The sequence below is a fragment of the Humulus lupulus genome, chromosome X (genome assembly GCF_963169125.1).
Source record: "Humulus lupulus chromosome X, drHumLupu1.1, whole genome shotgun sequence".
Taxonomy (NCBI): Eukaryota; Viridiplantae; Streptophyta; class Magnoliopsida; order Rosales; family Cannabaceae; genus Humulus; species Humulus lupulus.
Window position 1 is genome coordinate 10,592,258 of NC_084802.1, and position 24,128 is coordinate 10,616,385.

The 24,128-nt window shown below is 34.7% G+C and overlaps 2 protein-coding genes across 3 annotated transcripts; both read left to right on the forward strand.

Annotated features, from left to right (window-relative positions):
- Positions 1-16,928: 16,928 nt before the first annotated feature.
- LOC133804756 (uncharacterized) lies at positions 16,929-21,881 on the forward strand. Of its 2 annotated transcripts, none has more exons than XM_062242902.1 (3): positions 16,929-17,147; positions 17,939-18,561; positions 21,175-21,881. In XM_062242902.1, the coding sequence occupies exons 2-3, from the start codon at positions 18,008-18,010 to the stop codon at positions 21,242-21,244; spliced, it is 624 nt and encodes a 207-aa protein (XP_062098886.1). In that variant the 5' UTR covers positions 16,929-17,147; positions 17,939-18,007; the 3' UTR covers positions 21,245-21,881. The 2 variants fall into 2 exon arrangements, with proteins under 2 accessions (XP_062098886.1, XP_062098885.1); XM_062242901.1 differs by having other exon boundaries at positions 16,930-17,147; positions 17,935-18,561.
- Positions 21,882-22,611: 730 nt separating this feature from the next.
- Positions 22,612-24,034, forward strand: LOC133807434 (light-harvesting complex-like protein OHP2, chloroplastic). Its single transcript, XM_062245768.1, has 2 exons — positions 22,612-23,212; positions 23,545-24,034. Exons 1-2 carry the CDS (start codon positions 22,722-22,724, stop codon positions 23,657-23,659), a joined length of 606 nt encoding a protein of 201 aa, XP_062101752.1. The 5' UTR covers positions 22,612-22,721; the 3' UTR covers positions 23,660-24,034.
- The last annotated feature ends 94 nt before the right edge of the window (positions 24,035-24,128 follow it).

Here is a 24,128-nt window from a genome sequence, read left to right on the forward strand (position 1 = left end):
ATGGTTATCAAAACCTTGAAGTGATATTCACTCATCTGTTTAGGGCTATAAGCTCTGTATGATTATCATAATCATCATCTGATATTATATACATGTAGTAATGAGTTCTCTTGCTGAGCCTTGGCTCACAGGTGTTATGTGGTGCAGGTAAAGGGAAAGAAAAGCTCACCCAGCCTTGAGTAGAGAGCTTAGGTGGCGATATGTATATATGCGGCCGCTTGATCGCCACGACCAAGGAGTTTTTCAGAGGAACTAGGGGTTAACCCTATTTTTTTCGCTTAGGTCGGCGGGTTGTAATTTTTACACTGTAATGACCATTTTGTATTGTAAACAACTTGTAAACGCTTTTATGGGCCAATGTACAATTTTATGTTTTAAATAAAATATATCATTTTCTTTTGATCGAGTTTTTCACCTTAGCCTATTAATAACACCTAGATGCACATTTATAATCAAATGACTCAATTAGCAAGTTAAGCACGGTTCAAAGCTCACAGTAACGGTCTTGGAGTAACCAGGGTGTTACAGTTTTCTCACTAGGGTGTCTCCAATTTTTAGCAAAGGTAATTTTGTATATTATTATATTGTTTTAATTAAATAAATTTAGTTAGTATGAAAAAATATAAAATTATATTTATATTTGCTAATGTTAATATTAATTTTGTAGTAATATTAGTTTTTGAATTTGTTGTAATATTAAAATTTGTTAGAGGAGTTTGTGGTAATATTAGCAAGGAGTTGTAACGCCCTACTTCCTTAGAGCCGTTACTAAGTGAGTTTTGAGACAAAACAGTGCAATGAACTCGCTAACCGAGGTTTTGAAGCAAAAGTGTGACTAATAAAAGTTAAGGCCGTAATCTTTAAAAATGTGTTGACTCAATAAAAACTTCTAGTAATAGACAATTGGGATCCCAAAATAAGGTTTGAAAACCATTTACATCTTGAAATAAGTTTACAGTTGATCAGTTACAAAATCATAGATTATTACAGCCATTTTCAAATAAACCCCCAACCAAAGCAGTCGGGCAGGCCGAACATGTACACGTCGCTTCACGCTCTCCGTACTCATGGTTGGTTGACTCAGTCATTGCCCTTACTTGCAACACAGAGCACTCGTGAACCGAAGCCCAGCAAGAAAACTCATGCAAAACATAACATATGCAATTTATACCATTTATCATAACAGATAATCCACACATAAACAAGTCAACCATTAGACTAAGCAAACACGGCCATGCCGTCCCCGAAGCCTTACCGAAGCCTGGGGTCTCGGTCTTCACCGCAGGATCTCACACATATCCTGTGGGTCCCGGGCCCTGCCCTGACCATAGCATCCCATGTGCTAGGTGTTACTTCCGGCCCCGCTGCCGTTCTCGGCCTTGCCGCCCTCGGCCATAGCCGTTCAATTCACTATAATCATATATAGCATAAATCAAACAACATTCAAACAAATATCAATTCATTTAAATATGCACCCTAACATGTAATGCAATAGAGGGCCATGCCCGGCAATCATTTCATCATGCAACATGCAATATAGGGCCGTGCCCCGCAATCACACTATGGGCTCATGCCCTATCCTACGGGTGTTATAGTTTTCTTACCTGACAATTCGATAGTTAAAATCACCTGACTCCTTGAGCACGATCCCACCCGAGCCTTAACGCACACCTAGGCACAAACATAGGTCAAAGTTAACACCGAACCCCAAGTCTGAATACCTAGCCTCGGGACCAATCCCGAGCCCCCGGGAAATCCTAAATCCCCAAAACAAAGTGGCGGAATCGAGCCCCGAACCCTAGGTCAAAATCCCTCATCAAAACCCAAAAAATTCACCTCTGTGAATAGTGCAGCGCTACAGCGCTCTAAAGAGGGCGCTGTAGCGCTACAATCAGAACACCCCTCCAAAAACAGGGACTAGCACTACAGCGCCCACTGACTAGCGCTGTAGCGCTAGTTGCAGCCCAGAAATCCCAAAATCGCATTTCTGCGATTTCTTCCAACCAATCTCAAACCAAACTTCCCCAAATCTTTACCAAACTCAAAAATCAATCTTATGATCACTCTCCATTCATCCCAAGCATCCCAAATCCTCAAATCCCAAGAACATTTATCCCAAATCTCAAAATCTACCATGAACAACCCTAAACCAGAAATTCATGCAAACCACAAAGATAGAGTCTTAGAAATCATACCATTGCTGCAAATTTCGACCTTGATTCAACCCTAAGCCTCCTTAGCTTGCTCTCCCTCAAAGCTTGCCCAGAAATCCCTAAAATTCCCATCAACTCAGCTCAAAACACAGCTTAAACCATCAAAACCCTTAAAACCGAAAATCTCTAAAACTTACCTCAAACATTGATGTGTTCTTGCCAAATCTTCAAGTCTAACCCAAGATCCTTGATGCTCAGCCTATCCTTGCTCTCCACTAAGCTTTGCCCCAAGAAAAATGGAGTGGAATGGTGCAAAAATGCACAAACCAACCCTTTGGAAAACCCACCTGTTTTTCCCTCTTTTCCTTCTTTCCTTTTCCTTCTTTTCTTTCTTTTCTTTCTTTCTCTCCACAGCCAACACTCTCTATAAATCCCACTAAGTGTAAAGCTCATAAATCAATTTCTAAAAGCCAAATGACCAAAATGCCCTTCCTATTAATTCTCAATCCTTTTGTCCAAATAGGGCCATTTTAGTCATTTTACCCAATTCCCGCTAATCCTCAAGTGTCTCTAATATTTTCCCGTTGCTTTCCAACACCCGATAAACCACCAAATAAATATCCCCCATCATCAAAATAAATCTCAATCTATTCTCTGAATTCCTACTTATACCCCCAAGCTCGCCCCGAGCCGGGTATAAATTCCTGTCATCACTTTTCCGCTAGCTTGCTCACTGGGATCGCCTCGAGTCACAAAGTACAGATACATCCACATACCACTGTGGCCTCAACAATCAACACATATCAATACAGTTACGCCCAATCATGGCCAAAATTACAATTATGCCCTTCTAACACGATCCGGGCCTACATGCATACTAACATACATAGTCATGCATCTCAGATAAACAAATAGTCATATAACATGCCTTAAATCATAACCATGCATTTAAATCATTAAAATCACACATAAATCCCATCATGCCCTCCTGGCACGCTAATCAAGGCCCTTAAGCCTTATTAGCGAATTTGGGTCGTTACAAGTTGAACGCAAATTAAAAGGTAAAGCGTCAATCTGTCCCTCCCAATACACTCAATCTCAAGCGCCACCTCAATAGTCGGCTGATGATAAACGTGAATTGATTGATATGGTGAAGACATTAATGAGCAGTATCAGCAGCTTCCACCTGAAAAACGTCCGGCAACAAACGTGGAGATGCATAATACATGTCAATGGTTTAACCAGAAGTATGTAGATTCGTCTTCTGAACCTCAAATTACAAACATACCCTTCCAATTTTGATTAAGAGTAAAACTATGGCATACACCAACTTTTATACTGGGAAAATAAACCCATAAAAGTGAAAATTCTTAAAAAAAAAGCCATAGATTAATTTTTTTTTTTGAAAAAAAAAACCATATTTTTGCACACTTTATTAAAAATCTCATATAAAATGTAATTTCCTCTTTTTAAAATGAGGACATTGGGCTTCAAATGCACTAAATTTTAGCAATTTGTTATATATTTTTTAAAGGAGTTCGTATTACATATTTGCCGGCAGCCTTAGATATAGATGGATCAAGTGCCTAGGACCTTCAGTTTATAAAGAATCTAAAATTTAGAAAAATATCACTTTTTTCAATATAAAAAATCTTCAAATTTTACAAAAATATAATTTTATATACAAAATTTTCGTTAGCCCCGATGAAAATTGGTATTTTGGACATGGCTTGTTGACCAACCTACTCGAAAATGATAGACTTAAATAATAAAAAATACTATAATCTAAATATAATTGAGAAACACCATATATTTTTAAAATAGTTTTAGAAAATACCATATTTTTAGCATAAATTAGAAAAATACTACTTTAATTTTGTTGAAACTTACCTTATTTTGAAAACATTATTAGCTTATGACCATAATTTGGAAAATGAATGATACCATTTTTGTTCCTCTATTTTTACTAAATACCCATTTGGACTTTTATTAAAAAAAATTTGGCTCTCGTATTTTGAAAATTGGTTAAAAATAATCATTTTAATTTGATTTTGGTTATGATATTTTTTAATATGACCTTATGAATATTGATTCCCGTTGGTGATTCACGTATTTCAAGTTGATGACTTCTATGGACAAAAATATTTTAACTAAAAGTATATTCAAGCTATTATTTAAATCAATTTACAAAATATAAAATTAAAAAATATATATTTTAAAATAGATAATCCAAACATGTAACAAAAATAGAAGGTTCAAAATAATATTATCTTTTTTTAAAATTATATTTGAAAAATACCAACCCAACTAAATAAAGAACTATATTATCCATCCCCAAATAATTATTTATAATTTTTTTTAAAAAATACAAATAAAAAATTATTATTAAATAGACATAAAACTATTAAAACGAGCTAGGATCTTTAGGCCATGCCCCACCTAGTCTAGCCTTTCCCATTAAACAAATGCTATTATTTAAAGATTTGATTTTAATAAGACCATTTGCTCTTGAGAAAGAAAATAAAAGTAGAAGAAGGTTATGCAAATTTATATTTACAAATATATACTTATTTTATGAAATAAATCTTCACGTTGCTCATAAACAATAGGATCACGCCAACTAGGATAAGGACATCTCTTACTTTAAAATTCATATAACTTGAACAAAAATCCAAGATTTAAAATAATGAATGACACCATTAATAATTCTTAAAATAAAAATCTCAATCTTTAATCTTTGATATTATTGTGCACCACTATGTCCCCTAGTGGATATTAAAGGGTAAAAGAGTAATTTTGTTTATAATTATATGAAATTAAAACCTAAAAAAACAAGAAAAAAATTGTGGGAATTATAAAGTTGATGATAATTTTCCAATGGAAGTAATAATTGAGCCAATTTTTCATTAATTGTGAGAACATTCTTATTTTAAACACTTGAATAGAACCACCAACAACCAAGAGTCAACACTCAACTTTAGTTAATTAATATAAAGCAAGCAATTCTAAATACTTATAGCTTTGGTTTAGCACTGAATTAAATGATAAATAGAGTCAAAAGCAAACAAAATAAAAATTATTAGAAAAAGATCACACTAAAAGCAGCCATAGGCCCATAGAAAGCAAACAAAAGCAAGCTTTCTCTTTCAGTAAAAAAAAATATACATAAATATATATATATTTATTTATTTAAAATAGGAAATATACAAATCCAATTTGGGAATTTTAAATTCCAGAGGAAAATCTGACTCTACAAAAAATAAGCTTATGAAAGGAATCCATCTTCTTTACCTTCATATGAAAAAATGTCTCTTACAAACATTTCAAATCATATTAACAATTTAAACAAATGATAATAGAAATAATTTAAAAATCAATAACAATCGAAATTAGTACAAATAAATTATACACAACATGTGAGGTGTTTTTAATATAATTAAATTGAAATAATGAAGCAGCCTAGTCATATCACTATCACTAACTTACACATGTAAAATTTATAAATTGGTAATATTTGGAAAGCAAGACTAAATTAAATGAAATTGGATTAAAAAAAAACATTGATGAATGAAGAATGAATTAATTCATCATTTGCCACTAACAAATTATGAGAACATAAATTATATTTAAATTTGTAATTTTTTATTACTATTGAAATCTGTAAAAATAGAGATTAAATAGACTTGATAAAATTATTAATTTTTTTATAGGATTAAGTTATCTATATTAAGTGGATTAAGTAAAATATTAGATTAATTTTTCTACACCTCTTTTCAATTTCATTATAATAGTGCGTTTACTTATACGTAATTAGAATAACTTACAATCAAACTGACTAGTAATTATATTGTATCGGGCCTAAATCCATAAATTTTCTACCGTACTTTGGTCATGCCTCCCATACGCGTACCATGTTAAAAAAATACTTAACCTTAATCCTAAATCTAAGTGGTAGGGCTGTGCAAAAAATTTTACAACCTGCCCAACCTGAATAATCCGTCAAAACCAACCCGAAAAAACCGCTAAAAAACGTAACCTGAAAAAATCGATCAAAATTTAAACCGCCTAATTATTACATTGGGCGGGTTGAAAATAAGTATCAACCCACCCAATTAAGAACTTAATATTAATTTATTATTTTTAATACTGTAGCACCCACATTATTTTGATATATATAGCCAATAATCACATGATTGCATTGCATTACATATCATACAATATGTATAATTTGAGCATATGCATATTCTTATAAGTGTTTTCATGTATAAGTATAAAAGTTGTGTATGTGATGTCTATATGTATGCTCAATATTATTAACCTTGTGGCATTTGAGTTGTCTTTTATGGGTGTTTGATGTGCTCAAGATATAAGAAAGTATGAAAAATATGGACAAGGCATGGAATTAAGTGTTGAAAGTGAGATATAGAAGGCAAAATAGGTTAAGTAGTGGAAAATAGTACAATGTCGATTACTAGTATTTCGGTGTAAAATTGAGTATTTATGGATTTACCAAATGTAATCGAGGTAGGATTAAGGTCTCATTGATGATGTAAAAATGGTTTTAGAACCATTAGATCAATTCTTGATGGGAGGTATACATAATCAGTGGTATGGATGCAAAGTCAAAACGAGCTTAGCATAAGTGCGCTACGCTCGATCGGGTAAGCATAACTATTGGGTATGAAGTCATATGGACCTAAGGTTTGGTGTGAGTGTTTTACACATAAGGATAATAGGCCTAGCAGATGATTAAGTCGAAATTATTGAAGTGATAAGGTTTTCATAAGTCAAAAGGTGAAATGATGAGATGAAAGGTGTCAACTTTTGACAATAAGGCTAAATCATTGAAAATAAGGAATTTTCATCAAACCTTATCACTTTGCACGACCATTATTCTGAAAAACAGAGAGAAAAGAAAACCAAAAACCATTTCTTGGCTGGTTTGAAGAAATTCTAAGGAGATCCAAGTGAAAGCAAAGCCAAAGAAGTAGATTAAGCTTAGTTCTAGCCTTTTTATGGTAAGTTCTTGTACTTGGAAGTTAAACTATGTTTTTAATTTTTCTGAGAACTTATATATGGTGTTTTATCATTTTTAAGATATTTCTTGGGGTTTCCAAGTGGTTTGAGGTTTAGAAAAGCTTGAAGAGATTGTTTTCGCCGAAAAGTTGCTCGGTAAGTGAAATTTTGTGTTTTATGAGGTTTTTGGGGTTCTTGGAGTACAAGATGATTTTTGGTTATTTGATTGAGTTTATAAGAGAGTATATATGTTTATAAATGTTTGAATATATGTGGAGACTCATTTAATTTGGGTGATGATCTAGGAGATAAGAATTTTATCAAAATCGGTATATGATAACTTTATGATGAATCATGTTGGTATTTGGGATATATGGTTATGGCAGGTTAATTGATGTTGATTATTGGTGTATTTTGATATTTGAGGATAGCTAAAATTAAGGGGAAACTCTGTCAAAATTTCCCCAAATGTCTAAGATAAATCTAATGCTCGATCTAGGTGGTTTAAGGCATTTTAGGCATGTTTTGGGTATGAAATTTGATATGAAGTCTTATGGGTATTTTTTAAATGAGAGTTCAATGTATTACTGCCATCATTATGATGAGAAATCCATGCTATTGTCAGGATAAGCACATCAATACCTAAGACATCACTTGTTACACGGTGAAATATATTGTGGACAAAAGGTAAGTAAAGTACTCAACTGCAACACAAGAATTATGTGTTATGTGAAAGTATGCATTATATGAATATTTTGTGAGTAAGTGGTATTAACATACAGTGACACTTCATCATAAATTTGTATGCATGGCATAATAGTGATATGGTAAATTATTATATGATATAAGACCATGCATGATATTATGATGATTAATTATATAATGCATTTGCAAGTTTTGTGCAACATAAAAGAAAGTTGTAATAAGAAGTTTAAGTTCAGTGCCACTGTTTTGAAAAGGCAAATGAAAGTGTTAATAAGTGTAAACGGATGCCTATAGTAGGCTTATAGTGGCTGCCCAATAATTTGGGCTAGGTTTAGTGAACCAATTATATTGTTTGCCATATTTCCGTTTTTATTCTCCTCCATATGAGTTATTGTTATATGTATTGACACCACAGTGTGTGGCCGCCTTAACTCTTGAGCCTGACGGGGCAACGATGGAATAAGGTTTTTAATGTGCCCTACTGTGGTGAAGGCTAGCCGGAGGAGAACCCATGGGATTTTGTATTATATGTGTAACAAGCCCTGCAGGCATTGACCAATTCAAACAGTGTGCACAATATTAAGGGGCCCAAAATTTAAAAAAAAGAAGTTGTATATGTCCATTGATATTGGGTAATCATTAGCATTGCATGCATTACTTTGCTTACTGAGCTTTAGGCTCACAGTTGTCTTGTGTTGCAGGTAGAGAAAGAAATATGTGAATGATATGAGGAGAACTGAAGCATGGTCCTGACCCTGATTTGTACATATGAACACATCGACCTTTTTGTGGGTTATTTCAGTTATCAGTGAGATGTTTGTAATAAAGTGTGAAGTTATGTTTTGAAAATAAATTGGGTTATTTAATACTTATGTATAATATGTTTGAGACACACTTTATGTTTAATGTAAATAAGGTGAAATAAGTTTTCAAGTTTAAAAAAAAAAAAAAAAAAAAAAAAAAAAAAAAATGTCCAGACTTCCGCAGAAATAAATTATGATATAGTTTTAAAACGTAACACCTCAAATATGGTTTTTAACTAAAATAAGTGAGGGTGTTACAAGTTGGTATCAGAGCGCCATGGTTAAAATGTTCTTGTAGACCGTTCATATGTACACATTGAGGAAAGGATAATGCTCAGTTCATCTGTAAGTTTTATGTGTGCATTTATTATGTGCTGGTTGCATGCATCATGTGCTTTATTGGCTAAATGACATAAGTTATGGACATTTTGTCTTAAAAGATATATAATAACACAGATGGATCATGAACATGGTATGGGGGCTACTGAAGGCTCTTGCAGCAATAAATATGAACAAGAAATGGCTCAACTTCGAGCGGTGGTGAATAGACAGGCTGAACAAATTGAGAAGTTGTTAGCAGAACAACGACAAAGGCAAGCACCAACACCACCTACTGAAACTCCAACACCTCCACAAGCTCCACCTGCAGTGCACCCCATGGAACCATTATATGAACGGTTCCGAAAACAACGCCCACCAGTATTTGAAGGTAGCACTGACCCACTTGACGCACAAGACTGGAAGAGTTCTTTAGAAGACATCTTTGAGTTCATGCAACTAAGTGACAGGGAAAAAGTTTCTTGTGCTGCACATACACTTAAAAAGGATGCTAAGATCTGGTGGGAAGTGGTTAAGCAGACTAGAGAAGTGAATCAGATGACTTGGGCAGAATTTGAACTGGTCTTCAATGAGAAGTTTTATAATGAAGCTGTGTTGACTGCCAAAGTAAGTGAGTTCACTAGATTGCAACAGGGGAATCTATCAGTGGCTGAGTACGCCAGGACATTTGACCGGTTAGCCAAGTTTGCACCAGACTTGGTTAACACTGAAACTAGTAGAGTGAATCGCTTCCTGGAGGGTCTACAACCAGAATTGGCTAGAGATGTAGATATGGGACGTACAGGGCCTCTTTCTTATGCTCAGGCTGTGGAGAAAGCTTTGAGAGCTGAACATAGAGAAGAAAAAATAACAAAAGCTAAAGCTGCTACTAGCACGCCTCGTAGAGACACTCCATTCAACAAAGAACAAAGCCGCTTTCACAATGACAACAAAAGAGGGGCCCAGAATTTCCAATTTAGACAAGGACAGAATAAGAAATTTAAAGGAGGTCAGCAAAACAGGCAACCTGGATTCCAACAAATGCCACGATGTCAAACTTGTGGAAAGAATCATTTCGGGGAGTGCAGGCTTCTAACTAAGAGCTGCTTCAAATGTGGCAAGGGGGATCATTTTATCAAAGATTGTCCATTGATGAAGAACCAACAAATGAAGGATGAACCTCAGAGGACAAATGCTAGGGTGTTCACGATTACTCAGGCTGATGCTGATACCAACAACTCTGTTGTGTCAGGTGATATTTTTGCATCTGGTATTCTCACTCATGCATTAATAGATTCAGGTGCCACGCATTCATTTGCATCATTGACATATGTAAAAAGGTTGGGTGGATCGTGTGAAAAATTGTCAGAAGTTTTTAGTACAATGTTACCATCTGGAGAGATTCTGTATTCTACTCATTGGTTGAGGGGGGTTCCTATTTGCATTGATGGTAGGGAATTATATGCTGATCTAATAATGTTAGAGATGGCCGATTATGAGGTGATTTTGGGTATGGATTGGCTTTCAAAGTATAATGCCACTATTGATTGTAGAAGGAAAACAGTGATATTTAAGCCTTCGGAGGAAGATGAGTTTATGTTTACTGGAGCGACATCGAAAGGTTGCATTCCATTAATTTCTGCTATGAAGGCCAGGCGACTGTTGGAAAGTGGATGTGTGGGTTATCTCGCCAGTGTGGTTGACACGTATAAGGAGCAAAAGTTAAAACCGGAAGATGTACCGGTAGTTAGAGATTTCTTAGAAGTATTTCCAGAAGATTTACCGGGATTGCCTCCAGACAGAGAAATTGAATTTGTGATTGAGCTACTTCCTGGTACAGCCCCTGTGTCCAAGGCACCTTATAGAATGGCACCAGCAGAACTAAAGGAATTAAAGATACAGTTGCAAGAACTCCTGGATAAAAAGTTTATCAGGCCTAGTTTTTCACCATGGGGAGCTCCGGTGCTATTTGTGAAGAAAAAGGATGGGACGATGCGAATGTGTATTGATTATAGAGAATTGAACAAGTTAACAATCAAGAATAAGTATCCACTTCCTAGAATTGATGATCTTTTTGATCAATTACAAGGAAGAGGAGTGTTTTCAAAGATTGATTTGAGATCTGGGTATCATCAATTAAAGATTAGAGAAGAGGATGTACCAAAGACCGCATTTCGAACTCGGTATGGCCATTATGAGTTCCTTGTGATGCCATTTGGATTAACTAATGCTCCAGCTGCATTCATGGACTTGATGAACAGGGTGTTTAAGGACTACCTTGATAAGTTTGTAATAGTGTTTATTGATGATATCTTGGTGTATTCTCGATCCCAAGAAGAACATGAGGAACATTTGAGGTTGACGTTGGAGAAATTAAAAGAAAAACAACTCTATGCCAAATTTAAGAAATGTGAATTTTGGCTAGAGAAGGTGGCATTTTTGGGCCATATAGTCTCAAAAGATGGTATTGCGGTGGATCCATCAAAGATTGAAGCTGTTAGTAAGTGGAATAGACCAACAAATGTTTCAGAAGTAAGGAGTTTTCTGGGATTAGCAGGCTATTACCGAAGATTTGTTGAAGGATTTTCCAAGATAGCAATGCCATTGACACAACTCACGAGGAAGAATCATAAGTTTGAATGGACTGAAGCTTGTGAGAAAAGTTTTCAAGATTTGAAGCAAAGATTGGTTTCTGCTCCAGTACTTACTATTCCATCTGGATCAGGAGGACTTGTGATTTATAGTGACGCTTCAAAGCAAGGTTTAGGGTGTGTGTTGATGCAGAATGGCAAAGTCATAGCTTATGCTTCTAGACAATTGAAGGACTATGAACAGAAGTATCCAACACATGATCTGGAGTTGGCAGCAGTTGTTTTTGCACTAAAGATTTGGAGACATTATCTGTATGGTGAGAAGTGCGAAATATATACCGATCATAAAAGTCTCAAGTATTTCTTCACTCAGAAGGAATTAAATATGAGACAAAGGAGATGGTTGGAGCTAGTGAAGGATTATGACTGTCAAATACTTTATCATCCTGGAAAAGCAAATGTAGTTGCAGACGCACTGAGTAGAAAGTCTCATGGTAATGTGTCATTTTTGAGGAAACTGACAAGACCACTTCAGGAGGACATGTGCAGAGCGGAGATTGAGGTGATCACAGGAAGATTATCAGTGATGACTATTCAGTCTACCTTGTTAGAGAGAATCAAACAAGGTCAATGTGAGGATCCTTACTTGGTGGAACAAAAAGGTGAATTGGAAAGTGGGAAGGTCAATGAGTTTAGTGTGTCATGTAATGGGATGCTAAAGTTCAAGGAAAGAGTTTGTGTCCCTAATAATGAGGAGTTGAAGAGAGAAATCCTTACCGAAGCTCACAATACCTTGTATTCAGTACATCCGGGGACGACCAAGATGTTTAATGACTTGAAAAGACACTACTGGTGGCCCAACATGAGAAAGGATGTGGTCGAGTTTGTAGCCAAGTGTTTAACCTGTCAACAAGTGAAAGCTGAACATCAGAAACCTGCTGGTTTACTACAACCAATACGGATACCAGAGTGGAAATGGGAAGAGATTACTATGGATTTTGTAGTTGGATTGCCAAAGACTTCTAAACAACATGATGCTATCTGGGTTATAGTAGACCGATATACCAAATCAGCACACTTTCTTCCGGTACGCATGACTTATACTATGGATCAGTGGGCTGAATTATATGTTCAAGAGGTTGTTAGACTTCATGGAGTGCCAGTATCTATAATTTCAGACCGGGATGCTCGATTTACTTCATTGTTTTGGGAAAGTTTGCAGAGAGCATTGGGCACAAAATTGAAGTTTACTACGGCATATCACCCCCAATCTGATGGACAATCTGAAAGGACCATTCAAACTCTTGAAGATATGCTTCGAGCTTGTGTCCTAGATTTTCAAGGATCATGGGAGAAGTATTTGTGTCTGATAGAGTTTTCTTATAACAATAGCTTTCATGCAACGATTGGTGTAGCACCGTATGAAATGTTATATGGCAGAAAATGCAGATCACCAATTCATTGGGATGAAATGGGAGAAAGAAAGTATCTTGGTCCAGATCTGGTCAGAAGGACAACTGAAGCAGTGGAGAAGATAAGAAAAAGAATGTTAACTGCTCAGAGTAGGCAAAAGAGTTACGCTGATCGAAAGCGAAGAGATGTGGAGTTCAACATTGGGGACAAGGTATTTCTGAAAATTGCCCCTATGAAAGGAGCAATGAGGTTTGGAAAGAAAGGGAAATTAAGCCCAAGATTTATTGGACCTTTTGAAGTATTGGAAAAGGTGGGAAAGGTAGCCTATAGACTGGCATTACCGCCATCACTGTCAAATGTCCACGATGTTTTTCATGTCTCATTATTGAGAAAATACGTGCCAGATCCTTCACATGTGCTAAACTACGAGCCAATAGAAGTTGAACAAGACCTAACATATGAAGAAAAACCAGTGAAAATTCTTGACAGAAAAGAGAAAGAGTTGAGAAATAAGAAGATTTCACTGGTTAAGGTCTTGTGGAGAAGTTCAAACATTGAGGAAATGACATGGGAACGGGAAGATGAAATGAGATCTAAATACCCAGAGATATTTGGGTAAGAGAAATTTCGAGGACGAAATTTTTATAAGGTGTAGAGGATTGTAGCACCCACATTATTTTGATATATATAGCCAATAATCACATGATTGCATTGCATTACATATCATACAATATGTATAATTTGAGCATATGCATATTCTTATAAGTGTTTTCATGTATAAGTATAAAAGTTGTGTATGTGATGTCTATATGTATGCTCAATATTATTAACCTTGTGGCATTTGAGTTGTCTTTTATGGGTGTTTGATGTGCTCAAGATATAAGAAAGTATGAAAAATATGGACAAGGCATGGAATTAAGTGTTGAAAGTGAGATATAGAAGGCAAAATAGGTTAAGTAGTGGAAAATAGTACAATGTCGATTACTAGTATTTCGGTGTAAAATTGAGTATTTATGGATTTACCAAATGTAATCGAGGTAGGATTAAGGTCTCATTGATGATGTAAAAATGGTTTTAGAACCATTAGATCAATTCTTGATGGGAGGTATACATAATCAGTGGTATGGATGCAAAGTCAAAACGAGCTTAGCATAAGTGCGCTACGCTCGATCGGGTAAGCATAACTATTGGGTATGAAGTCATATGGACCTAAGGTTTGGTGTGAGTGTTTTACACATAAGGATAATAGGCCTAGCAGATGATTAAGTCGAAATTATTGAAGTGATAAGGTTTTCATAAGTCAAAAGGTGAAATGATGAGATGAAAGGTGTCAACTTTTGACAATAAGGCTAAATCATTGAAAATAAGGAATTTTCATCAAACCTTATCACTTTGCACGACCATTATTCTGAAAAACAGAGAGAAAAGAAAACCAAAAACCATTTCTTGGCTGGTTTGAAGAAATTCTAAGGAGATCCAAGTGAAAGCAAAGCCAAAGAAGTAGATTAAGCTTAGTTCTAGCCTTTTTATGATAAGTTCTTGTACTTGGAAGTTAAACTATGTTTTTAATTTTTCTGAGAACTTATATATGGTGTTTTATCATTTTTAAGATATTTCTTGGGGTTTCCAAGTGGTTTGAGGTTTAGAAAAGCTTGAAGAGATTGTTTTCGCCGAAAAGTTGCTCGGTAAGTGAAATTTTGTGTTTTATGAGGTTTTTGGGGTTCTTGGAGTACAAGATGATTTTTGGTTATTTGATTGAGTTTATAAGAGAGTATATATGTTTATAAATGTTTGAATATATGTGGAGACTCATTTAATTTGGGTGATGATCTAGGAGATAAGAATTTTATCAAAATCGGTATATGATAACTTTATGATGAATCATGTTGGTATTTGGGATATATGGTTATGGCAGGTTAATTGATGTTGATTATTGGTGTATTTTGATATTTGAGGATAGCTAAAATTAAGGGGAAACTCTGTCAAAATTTCCCCAAATGTCTAAGATAAATCTAATGCTCGATCTAGGTGGTTTAAGGCATTTTAGGCATGTTTTGGGTATGAAATTTGATATGAAGTCTTATGGGTATTTTTTAAATGAGAGTTCAATGTATTACTGCCATCATTATGATGAGAAATCCATGCTATTGTCAGGATAAGCACATCAATACCTAAGACATCACTTGTTACACGGTGAAATATATTGTGGACAAAAGGTAAGTAAAGTACTCAACTGCAACACAAGAATTATGTGTTATGTGAAAGTATGCATTATATGAATATTTTGTGAGTAAGTGGTATTAACATACAGTGACACTTCATCATAAATTTGTATGCATGGCATAATAGTGATATGGTAAATTATTATATGATATAAGACCATGCATGATATTATGATGATTAATTATATAATGCATTTGCAAGTTTTGTGCAACATAAAAGAAAGTTGTAATAAGAAGTTTAAGTTCAGTGCCACTGTTTTGAAAAGGCAAATGAAAGTGTTAATAAGTGTAAACGGATGCCTATAGTAGGCTTATAGTGGCTGCCCAATAATTTGGGCTAGGTTTAGTGAACCAATTATATTGTTTGCCATATTTCCGTTTTTATTCTCCTCCATATGAGTTATTGTTATATGTATTGACACCACAGTGTGTGGCCGCCTTAACTCTTGAGCCTGACGGGGCAACGATGGAATAAGGTTTTTAATGTGCCCTACTGTGGTGAAGGCTAGCCGGAGGAGAACCCATGGGATTTTGTATTATATGTGTAACAAGCCCTGCAGGCATTGACCAATTCAAACAGTGTGCACAATATTAAGGGGCCCAAAATTTAAAAAAAAGAAGTTGTATATGTCCATTGATATTGGGTAATCATTAGCATTGCATGCATTACTTTGCTTACTGAGCTTTAGGCTCACAGTTGTCTTGTGTTGCAGGTAGAGAAAGAAATATGTGAATGATATGAGGAGAACTGAAGCATGGTCCTGACCCTGATTTGTACATATGAACACATCGACCTTTTTGTGGGTTATTTCAGTTATCAGTGAGATGTTTGTAATAAAGTGTGAAGTTATGTTTTGAAAATAAATTGGGTTATTTAATACTTATGTATAATATGTTTGAGACACACTTTATGTTTAATGTAAATAAGGTGAAATAAGTTTTCAAGTTTAAAAAAAAAAAAAAAAAAAAAAAAAAAAAAAAAATGTCCAGACTTCCGCAGAAATAAATTATGATATAGTTTTAAAACGTAACACCTCAAATATGGTTTTTAACTAAAATAAGTGAGGGTGTTACAAATACATTTAAATAAATATATTAAATTTATATATATACTTAATTAAATTTATATTTTAAAAAAATATTGTTTTAAGCTTAAAAAGCTAAACTTCACACTATAGTACTAATATTTAAAAGAAAAAAAACTACAAAAATGTAAAAAAAAAAATACAACTTCGGTTTGGGCGGGTTGACCCGACCAACCCGCCCAAACTATTGGACGAGTTAAATTTATTTTTTTCTTATTTGGTTAAGTTACGAGTTCACTTTTACTAACCCGATTATGACATTAGACAGATAAAAATGTCTTGTAACCCGACTAACCCGCCCAATTATCAGCCGTTCTAAATGAGACTCACATTTTTATACCCTTCCTAACAAATTTAAGTAAACAAAGGAATCATAACCATTCCATATTATTATTCCTCAATACACCCAATAAAAGTTAATGAATCTTAATACATTAAAAAAAAAAAAGTTATTGTTTATTATAATATATGTGTTGTGCATTAAAGTAAGTGTAAAAATAAAATTTTCTAGAAAATTTAAAAGGAGGGCCCATCGCTATCATGCATCCTAATGAGAGACTATCCCTATCTTTTCCCTTTAAATAATTCGAACCATATGTAAGTTCACCTTTTTTCTATTTTTTATTTATTTATTTATTAATTTTTGATTTTCCATTTCTCTCTCTCTCTCTCTCTCCCTCCCAATTCCTTGCTCGGCGACTTTTTTTTTTCATCGGTCTATTGAAGTCGCGATCGGAGAAACCGTAGCCGCCGTTTGGATCATCCCCGCCGCCACTGCCGTCGCCGAATCAATCTCCGGGAGATCTCTTTCTTCGTCTCCTAGCTTTTGTTTTGCTTTCAGGTACGATGGAATTCTCTTTCTTTTTCTTTCTTTGATCTGATTTCTCGGTTTGGTTCCCGAGAAACTGCCGGAAAAGAGGAGAAAAAGTTAAACTATGGTTACTTGTTGTCTGAACTGTAAGACTCAGCTCAGTTATGTGAGCTAGTTGCATTGTTATCGGAGAATAGTGAGATTCAGATTTTGAATTGTTTTTTCTTCTTCTGTGTTTTTCTTATTGCCAGCGATTTTACTGGTTTTATGCTTATTTATTTATATTTATATTTATATTTATATTTATACTGTTTTGGTTACGGATGGCTTATATGGTAGTAGTTGTAGTAGTAATAATAGCAATTAATTATAAGAATTTATTAGGAGTTTTATCTAGTTTTAATGCTTTGTATAATAATAGGTACCTATTGTAGACCAAATCTGTAGTTGTAATATCTCGATTTAGCTATCTTTCCCTATATGGAGTAGTAGAGAGAGGAAGATTTTGCTGATGTTTAATTCCTACTTGTTGATGGAGTTCTCTGAAGATGTATTTAGTTGGAAAGCTTGCTATATGTGGGTGTTGTATAAGTTTAATATTGTTATTGAAATCTGAAAAATGGGGCACATTTCAAAGTGTTGGAGTTATTGTCAATATTTAGTTGTGTCGTGGTATTATAATGATATTTTTAATGCCTTAAGGATATAGCCCAACACTAGAAATTCTCTTTCATTGTAATGGTTACATATGTACCTGCACGTGTCCATCACCATCTATATATTCTATGTCTTAACAATCTTCTACGCAATTTTCAAGGCAGATTGGCTGGTTCTTCCTGGGGAGGACAACTGTACAGAAGCAACCTTTGATGCCCAGATGAGCAGAGCCAATGTTATTGGCAGTAGAAGGAGGAGGATTCTTCTCGTCTTCAGCTTCTGGGTATAGCAAAGGCCTGGCCCTTCTTCTCTTGGGTCAGAAGAACGAAGACAAACCCATGAGAGTTGCGCCGTGGAATCAGTACCAGTTGGTGGACCAAGAATCTGACCCTGACCTCCAGCTGGCTTCCACGAAGAACCGACTCGCCCGCGGGTGCGCTTCCTTTGTCTGTTTCGGCCGCACTTCCGCTGGGCTTGACACTAAATCTCCTCTTAAGGTGGGCCCTACCCAACATCAGGATGTCTTGCCAGAATCTCTTGTTTCTGATAGTGATAAGAGCAAAGATCATTCAGTTGATACTGTTGACAATGATGATGCAAGCAAAGTTTCTCTTAAAAGTAGCTTGAAGAAGTCATCAAACACTAATTCAGTTTCTGTCGAGACTGGAAATGACTGTGTAAGGCTCAGTGAAGCAGGCAGTGATATACCTGGCACAGAAAGAAGGAAAGTGCAATGGACAGATACTTGTGGGAGTGAGCTTGCTGAAATCAAGGAATTTGAGCCCAGGTATGGCATTTTTATAATTCACTCAAGGTTTTGATTCTTTCCCTTTATAGTTTATGCTTTACGTATTAGCTGATGATAAAATTCTGTGTTTTTTCTTCTCTCTCCCCCTTTATTTATCTATTTTTAATATGTTTGTTTTCGTCCTTGTTTAGTTGATCGGACTTATAATTTATTTCTTCTGGATATGAAAGAAATTTTTATTAGATTATTTATGTATAATACTTGAATGTATGTGTGACTCGTTGTTGGTTCTCTGAGTGTCATTGGACTTTGTTTACCTTTACCATACTGATGATTGCTTATCTATAAGTAAGCATGTTGTGTATGACTTGTAAATATAATGAAGGAAATGATAAAAGCAAGAAAATGAGAATTTAGGACTGAAAGATAATTTCATGGTGGTTATGTGTTTTCATATGTGAGACAGATATGGAATTTCATGAGTTTTTACACAAAAAGGAAAATTGATTGGAGTTCTAATAGGTGTCTATCCTTCCGTGTTTTGTCTTTAAATGTTATTGGTAGTTAAGATTTAAGAAAACAAGTTATTAAAACTTGTGAAAATCTGACAAAAGTAATCTGGGCCAATCAATAATTGGTTTATCTGTGTTAGAGATTAATACACCAGTGGCTGTCCTGGAATTTCTCTCTTAGAATTTTGTTTGCCTTCATTGTGAAGAAAGTTTCGAAGGAATAAAAACGTTGATTATAATGATGGAAATTGTGGAAGATCTACAAGAGAAGTGTGGTAGTAATGTTGATTTTAGTAAACAAAGAGTTTAAATGTGAGATTCATTGCTACAGGCAGAGGTTGTCTGGTATGGATTTATGAGAAAAGCGAAGAACACAAAAGACGACATGAGCATATTGCGGAAAGTGGAGAAATTAAGCTGTGGGGGAGAATATGTTAAATACACATTCCATGAATCATGATATGCAATTATGTGAGTTGCTAAGAAGAATGACAAAAAGTTCTTCCTAGCCTTAAGGTTTCAGAGTTCTTATTAGTTTAAATCCAAGCTTCAACATTTTAAGAATTGAGGTGAAGTAATTTAAATTCCAACTCTTGGATGTCTTATCTGAACCCAGTATTCCCAACCAGAGTAAGTGACGAAAATTAGGAGATATGGGTGCTCTTTTCTTTATTATTCAACGTTTGGCTTATTGGAGTTGTTTAAGATATGAGCTCATACATGGCATGATTGGAAATTAGTCACTAGATGTTAAGGTAAAATAATTAGGAGTCTGAAGCCAAGTTAAATTTATATTACCTTTTCTTTTACAATTAAAAGGTGATTTTATGCTCAAATGAAAATTCTTCTTTTATATGCTTATTAACAAAAAATCTATATCCTATTTGGTCATATTGGGTTTTTCTATTAAGAGCGTGATATTATTGGCGCTCCACCTCCTAAATGTTTTAGCATTTGGAATGGACTGGTATTCTAAATTCTAGCAAGATAGCCTGTTGGGTTCTTGAGTTTGAATCATTGCATTTCAAACTATCTAGTTTTTCAGGTGTTGGTCCTATTGTTGTTTGTATTTCTCATGGTGAATTGGCCTATGTTGACTGGTATTCTAAATTCTAATTGTTTGGTCAGGTCCACTTGTACTGTTAAGGGAAAGTGTTAGAGCATGGCTCTATTAACTTTTGTAATGAATTGATCATGTAACAATATGGTAATATCAATTTAAGTCTTAGCAAGGTTATGGTAAGCCGTGAAAGTGAAAAGAAAAAAAAAACATCAATCTGTGGCGGTTAAGGGAAATTCTTAACCACATACAATTATTTATTTATTTTTCGCATTAAATGCAAAGCATACCACACCAATTTCATAAATATAAATATTACATTATATATAAAAAGGTTGTTATAATTCCAATATTAATTACAAACTATAATGAACTACACACCAATATTACGAAGTCAAAATAAAAAATCAACTTTGCAAGTACATAAAATTATAAACTAAATATTAAATTTAAATGTATGCGGTCTTGTTGTTGCGGTTTAGGAAAATATGAAATTGTTAATCGCCATGCGGTGGAAGAAGGCAATTAACCCCAACTCACCTGTGAAGAAAATTAACCACATTGCATTACGTGGTGCAGTGTGGGTTGGGTGGCTTTTGTGGTTGAGTGGAAATTTTCTCACATTTGTTTCATTATCCTAAAACGCACCAACATATTATGGTGATCTAGATTCCAGTGTGTTTTTGCTTACTCTCATTCTGTTTACAACTTATTGTCACTGTCCTAAAGATATACCGTAAAGCATATTCATTTATTTTCACTAGTGGCAGCAAAAGTTTGATGGTTTTGTTGTAGCATGGCTTTCTTGCATGACATTTTCTAGCTTTTACTGTATGCTTTCAATGCTCTCATCCTTTTGAGAAGGTTCTCTGAAACCACAGGATGATATCTTCTTGTTTGTGGTCAGAAAATCTTTCTTGCTGGCCTTATTTCGATGTTACATGTCTACCCCCATGTTCTGTTCTGTTCTGTTCAATTCTCTTTTGATTTTTTCTTTTTGGATGCATCGATTTTTGTAGTGTCTGTTTCTTGCTTTGTTTTAACCTTTGCTGACATGCAAAAACATTGATCACTTGGCAGTGAAGTGGATCTATCAGACGATGAATATGATAATGGGACTGAAAGAAGTTGTTCATGCGCAATCATGTAGTTTGGTTTTAGTTGAGGTAACGTTGGATTTGCCTCTGTTTTCAATACAATGATGACAAAGAAGTGAAATTACACAGCTAAAGGAGCTTGTTCATCATTCCTTCCTTGGAGCAAGTCAGATTGATTTCTGGATGAAGAAAACAGGAAAAGAATCGGGGTTTCAATCCGATAGGGCAAGGAGTTTCGCTTCCTCCGTCGATACTCTGATCATCTGTCTATATTTGGTTGCCGAGGGTTTTCAATTTTTTTTTCCTCTTGTGGGGCTTAGAGCCATTTCTCGTTTTGTTTAATGTCTTAAGCTCATGTCTGTGTGACTGTCTTGTTTATTGTTTTTGCCGCATTTATTGTGTTATTTTATTTATTTTTGGTTTCTACTTGTGTTCATCCAGACGAAAGTTTCAGTCATTCCCTTTTCTTCTCATTATATATAAACGAAAAAAGAAAACGCAGCTGTTATGGAGTCTTGGGGTGGTTATTACTCGTACTAAAGCTAAAAAATTGGTATGGTCAAAGAGAAACTTAGCCAATCGATCTTTTGCTAGTTATTTTGTAATGTTGAAATATTGTCCTCTGAAATGTACGTGGACAAAAAACTAACGTGTTTGATTAATCTAGCCATTTACCATGCCTTCAAGCCAGATTTTTTTTTCATTATTTTATTTCTATTTTTAATCAATATAACCATTTATTGGCAGGGCGGATCTAGAGAAAGAGTTCATAGGATTATAAATGTGAAATAGATTTAGCTTATACAATTAAAAAAAATGAAAATGCTTGGGTAAAAAATAAAAAATGATTTATAAATCATTTTCGGAGAAACACTTTTGACAAGTTATTTTTTAAATTAAAATAATTTTTAAAATTCTTAATTTACTCATAATTTTTTTTATTAATGTTCAAATAATTTGAAAAGAACTTTTCATTAAAAAAAATCTTTAAAGTCAAAACTTTTAATACTATAAGCAAAAATATAAGTGTTATTTTGTAAAATCTCTTAATAGGTTATGCCAAAATGACATTTAGAGATAGTGTTGGAAATTTTTGAGATAATGTTTGAAATTTTTTGACATGATATAATTATAATAAGTGAAATTTAAACACCATATGATTGTTGTTGTTGTTTTTTTCTTCATATAATTGTAAGTTTAAGAAAGTAAACCATAGTTTTGGACTTAAATTTTGTATCATTGGAAAATTTGAAAATTAATTAGTAAAAAAACTATATTTATGAAAAATTATGATAGCACGTGTGTCTCAAACGCTTGAAAGTGTGTTGGGCGCTAAACTAAAACGACCCAAAAGAAACTCGTTGTAGCGTTGTTGAAAACTTGGCCACACCTTATCCACAAACACAACTTCCACTTGAACACCATTCTCTCTTTTGTGATTCCGATAACACACTCTGCAAAATCCTAAATCCATCATAACCAAACAAAACCCAAAAAAAAACTGTTTGGGAGGAAAGAAAAGAAAAGAAAATGTCAGTGGCAACTTCATTCCCTTACCTCAAAATCCCATCTCCCTCTTCTTCTTCATTACAATCCTGTTCCTATTCATCTTCTTCTTCTTCTTCATCATCATCATCATCATCTTCCTCGTACCCTTCTCCTTCTCCTTCTTCTTCCTCTTTTAGGCTCTCTTCAATCATAACCAACAAGCCTTTTCCAAGAACTGTGATCATAAGGAGCTCCCAAACTGAAGGCCCTATAAGAAGACCTGTGGCTCCTTCTATTAGGGAGCCTTCACCACCTTCTACTCCCCTCAAGCCCACTCCTCCTTCTTCCCAGCCACCACCTTCCTCATCGGTCGCCGGGGCAATTGGGGTGGAGGATAAGAATGCCGTGACATTGGAGTTTCAGAGACAGAAGGCCAAGGAGCTTCAGGAGTATTTTAAGCAGAAGAAGCTTGATGAGGCCAGTCAAGGTCCTTTCTTTGGCTTCGTTGGCAAGAATGAAATCAATAATGGAAGGTAAATTTAAAAAAAATTCTCTTTGTTTCAGAAAATTCTCAATTTTGAAGGTTTTTTTTATCTGGGTTTTCTTTGTTCACCCTCGTTAATAATTGATCATGCACAAATTTCTGAAAAAGCAATAATTTTGTGAGTGTTTGATACCGTACATAAGCTTTTAGACAATAGAACCAAATTGGTAAGCTTTATATTTGTAGTAAACTCAGTTGGGTTTTCTGTTATTATTTTCATAAAATTCAGCAAAATCCCACATAAAATTGACCATTTCATTTCATGTTCTTTGTTTTGTTGGATTGAGAAGTTGTTTCCCAATATTTGGAATGTGAATGCAGATGGGCAATGTTTGGTTTTGCTGTTGGATTGCTAACAGAGTATGCAACTGGCTCTGACCTTGTTGATCAAGTAAAGATCCTTCTCTCAAATTTTGGGATACTAGATCTGGATTGATGCACATGGCTCGGTGTTGAATTACAATTTCGATTGTCATACTTTAAAGAATGCTAAATATCACCAGTGGTGATCATTGCCTAGTTTTCAACCAGTCATGGTTGTCATGTAAACACTATGAAGCTGCTCCTGTAATCTGCAGATCTCCCAGAGTTTGACATGTGAATATGATTGGTTAAATGTCAGTAATGGTCAGCAGTAGTGATGCCTAGTATTATTTCCATGTTTCAATTATTACTTCATAGTGTTTACTTTGGTAACTTTGTGAGTTTTATTTCTTCAATTTTCAGTCTCTTTCTCTCGTCTATTATCATAAGCTGTATCTCCTTCACTGTACTTTGCCAAAGTTGCACAAATACAAGAATTCGGTTTTAATTTTCTCTGTTGATGATATTTCTGTAATTGGTAAGACATGTGAGCTCCTCTTTAGAAATGAAACTCATTTCTCTTTCTCAAACTCTGATATTAT

What these genes read in the sequence shown, in the direction of transcription:
- LOC133804756 (XM_062242902.1), top strand. Translation starts at nt 18,008, where the DNA reads ATGTTATTGGCAGTAGAAGGAGGAGGATTCTTCTCGTCTTCAGCTTCT. An exon ending in ATCAAGGAATTTGAGCCCAG is followed by an intron (nt 18,562 to 21,174) that starts GTATGGCATTTT and finishes ATCACTTGGCAG; the next exon opens with TGAAGTGGATCTATCAGACG.
- LOC133807434 (XM_062245768.1), top strand. Translation starts at nt 22,722, where the DNA reads ATGTCAGTGGCAACTTCATTCCCTTACCTCAAAATCCCATCTCCCTCT. An exon ending in AATGAAATCAATAATGGAAG is followed by an intron (nt 23,213 to 23,544) that starts GTAAATTTAAAA and finishes ATGTGAATGCAG; the next exon opens with ATGGGCAATGTTTGGTTTTG.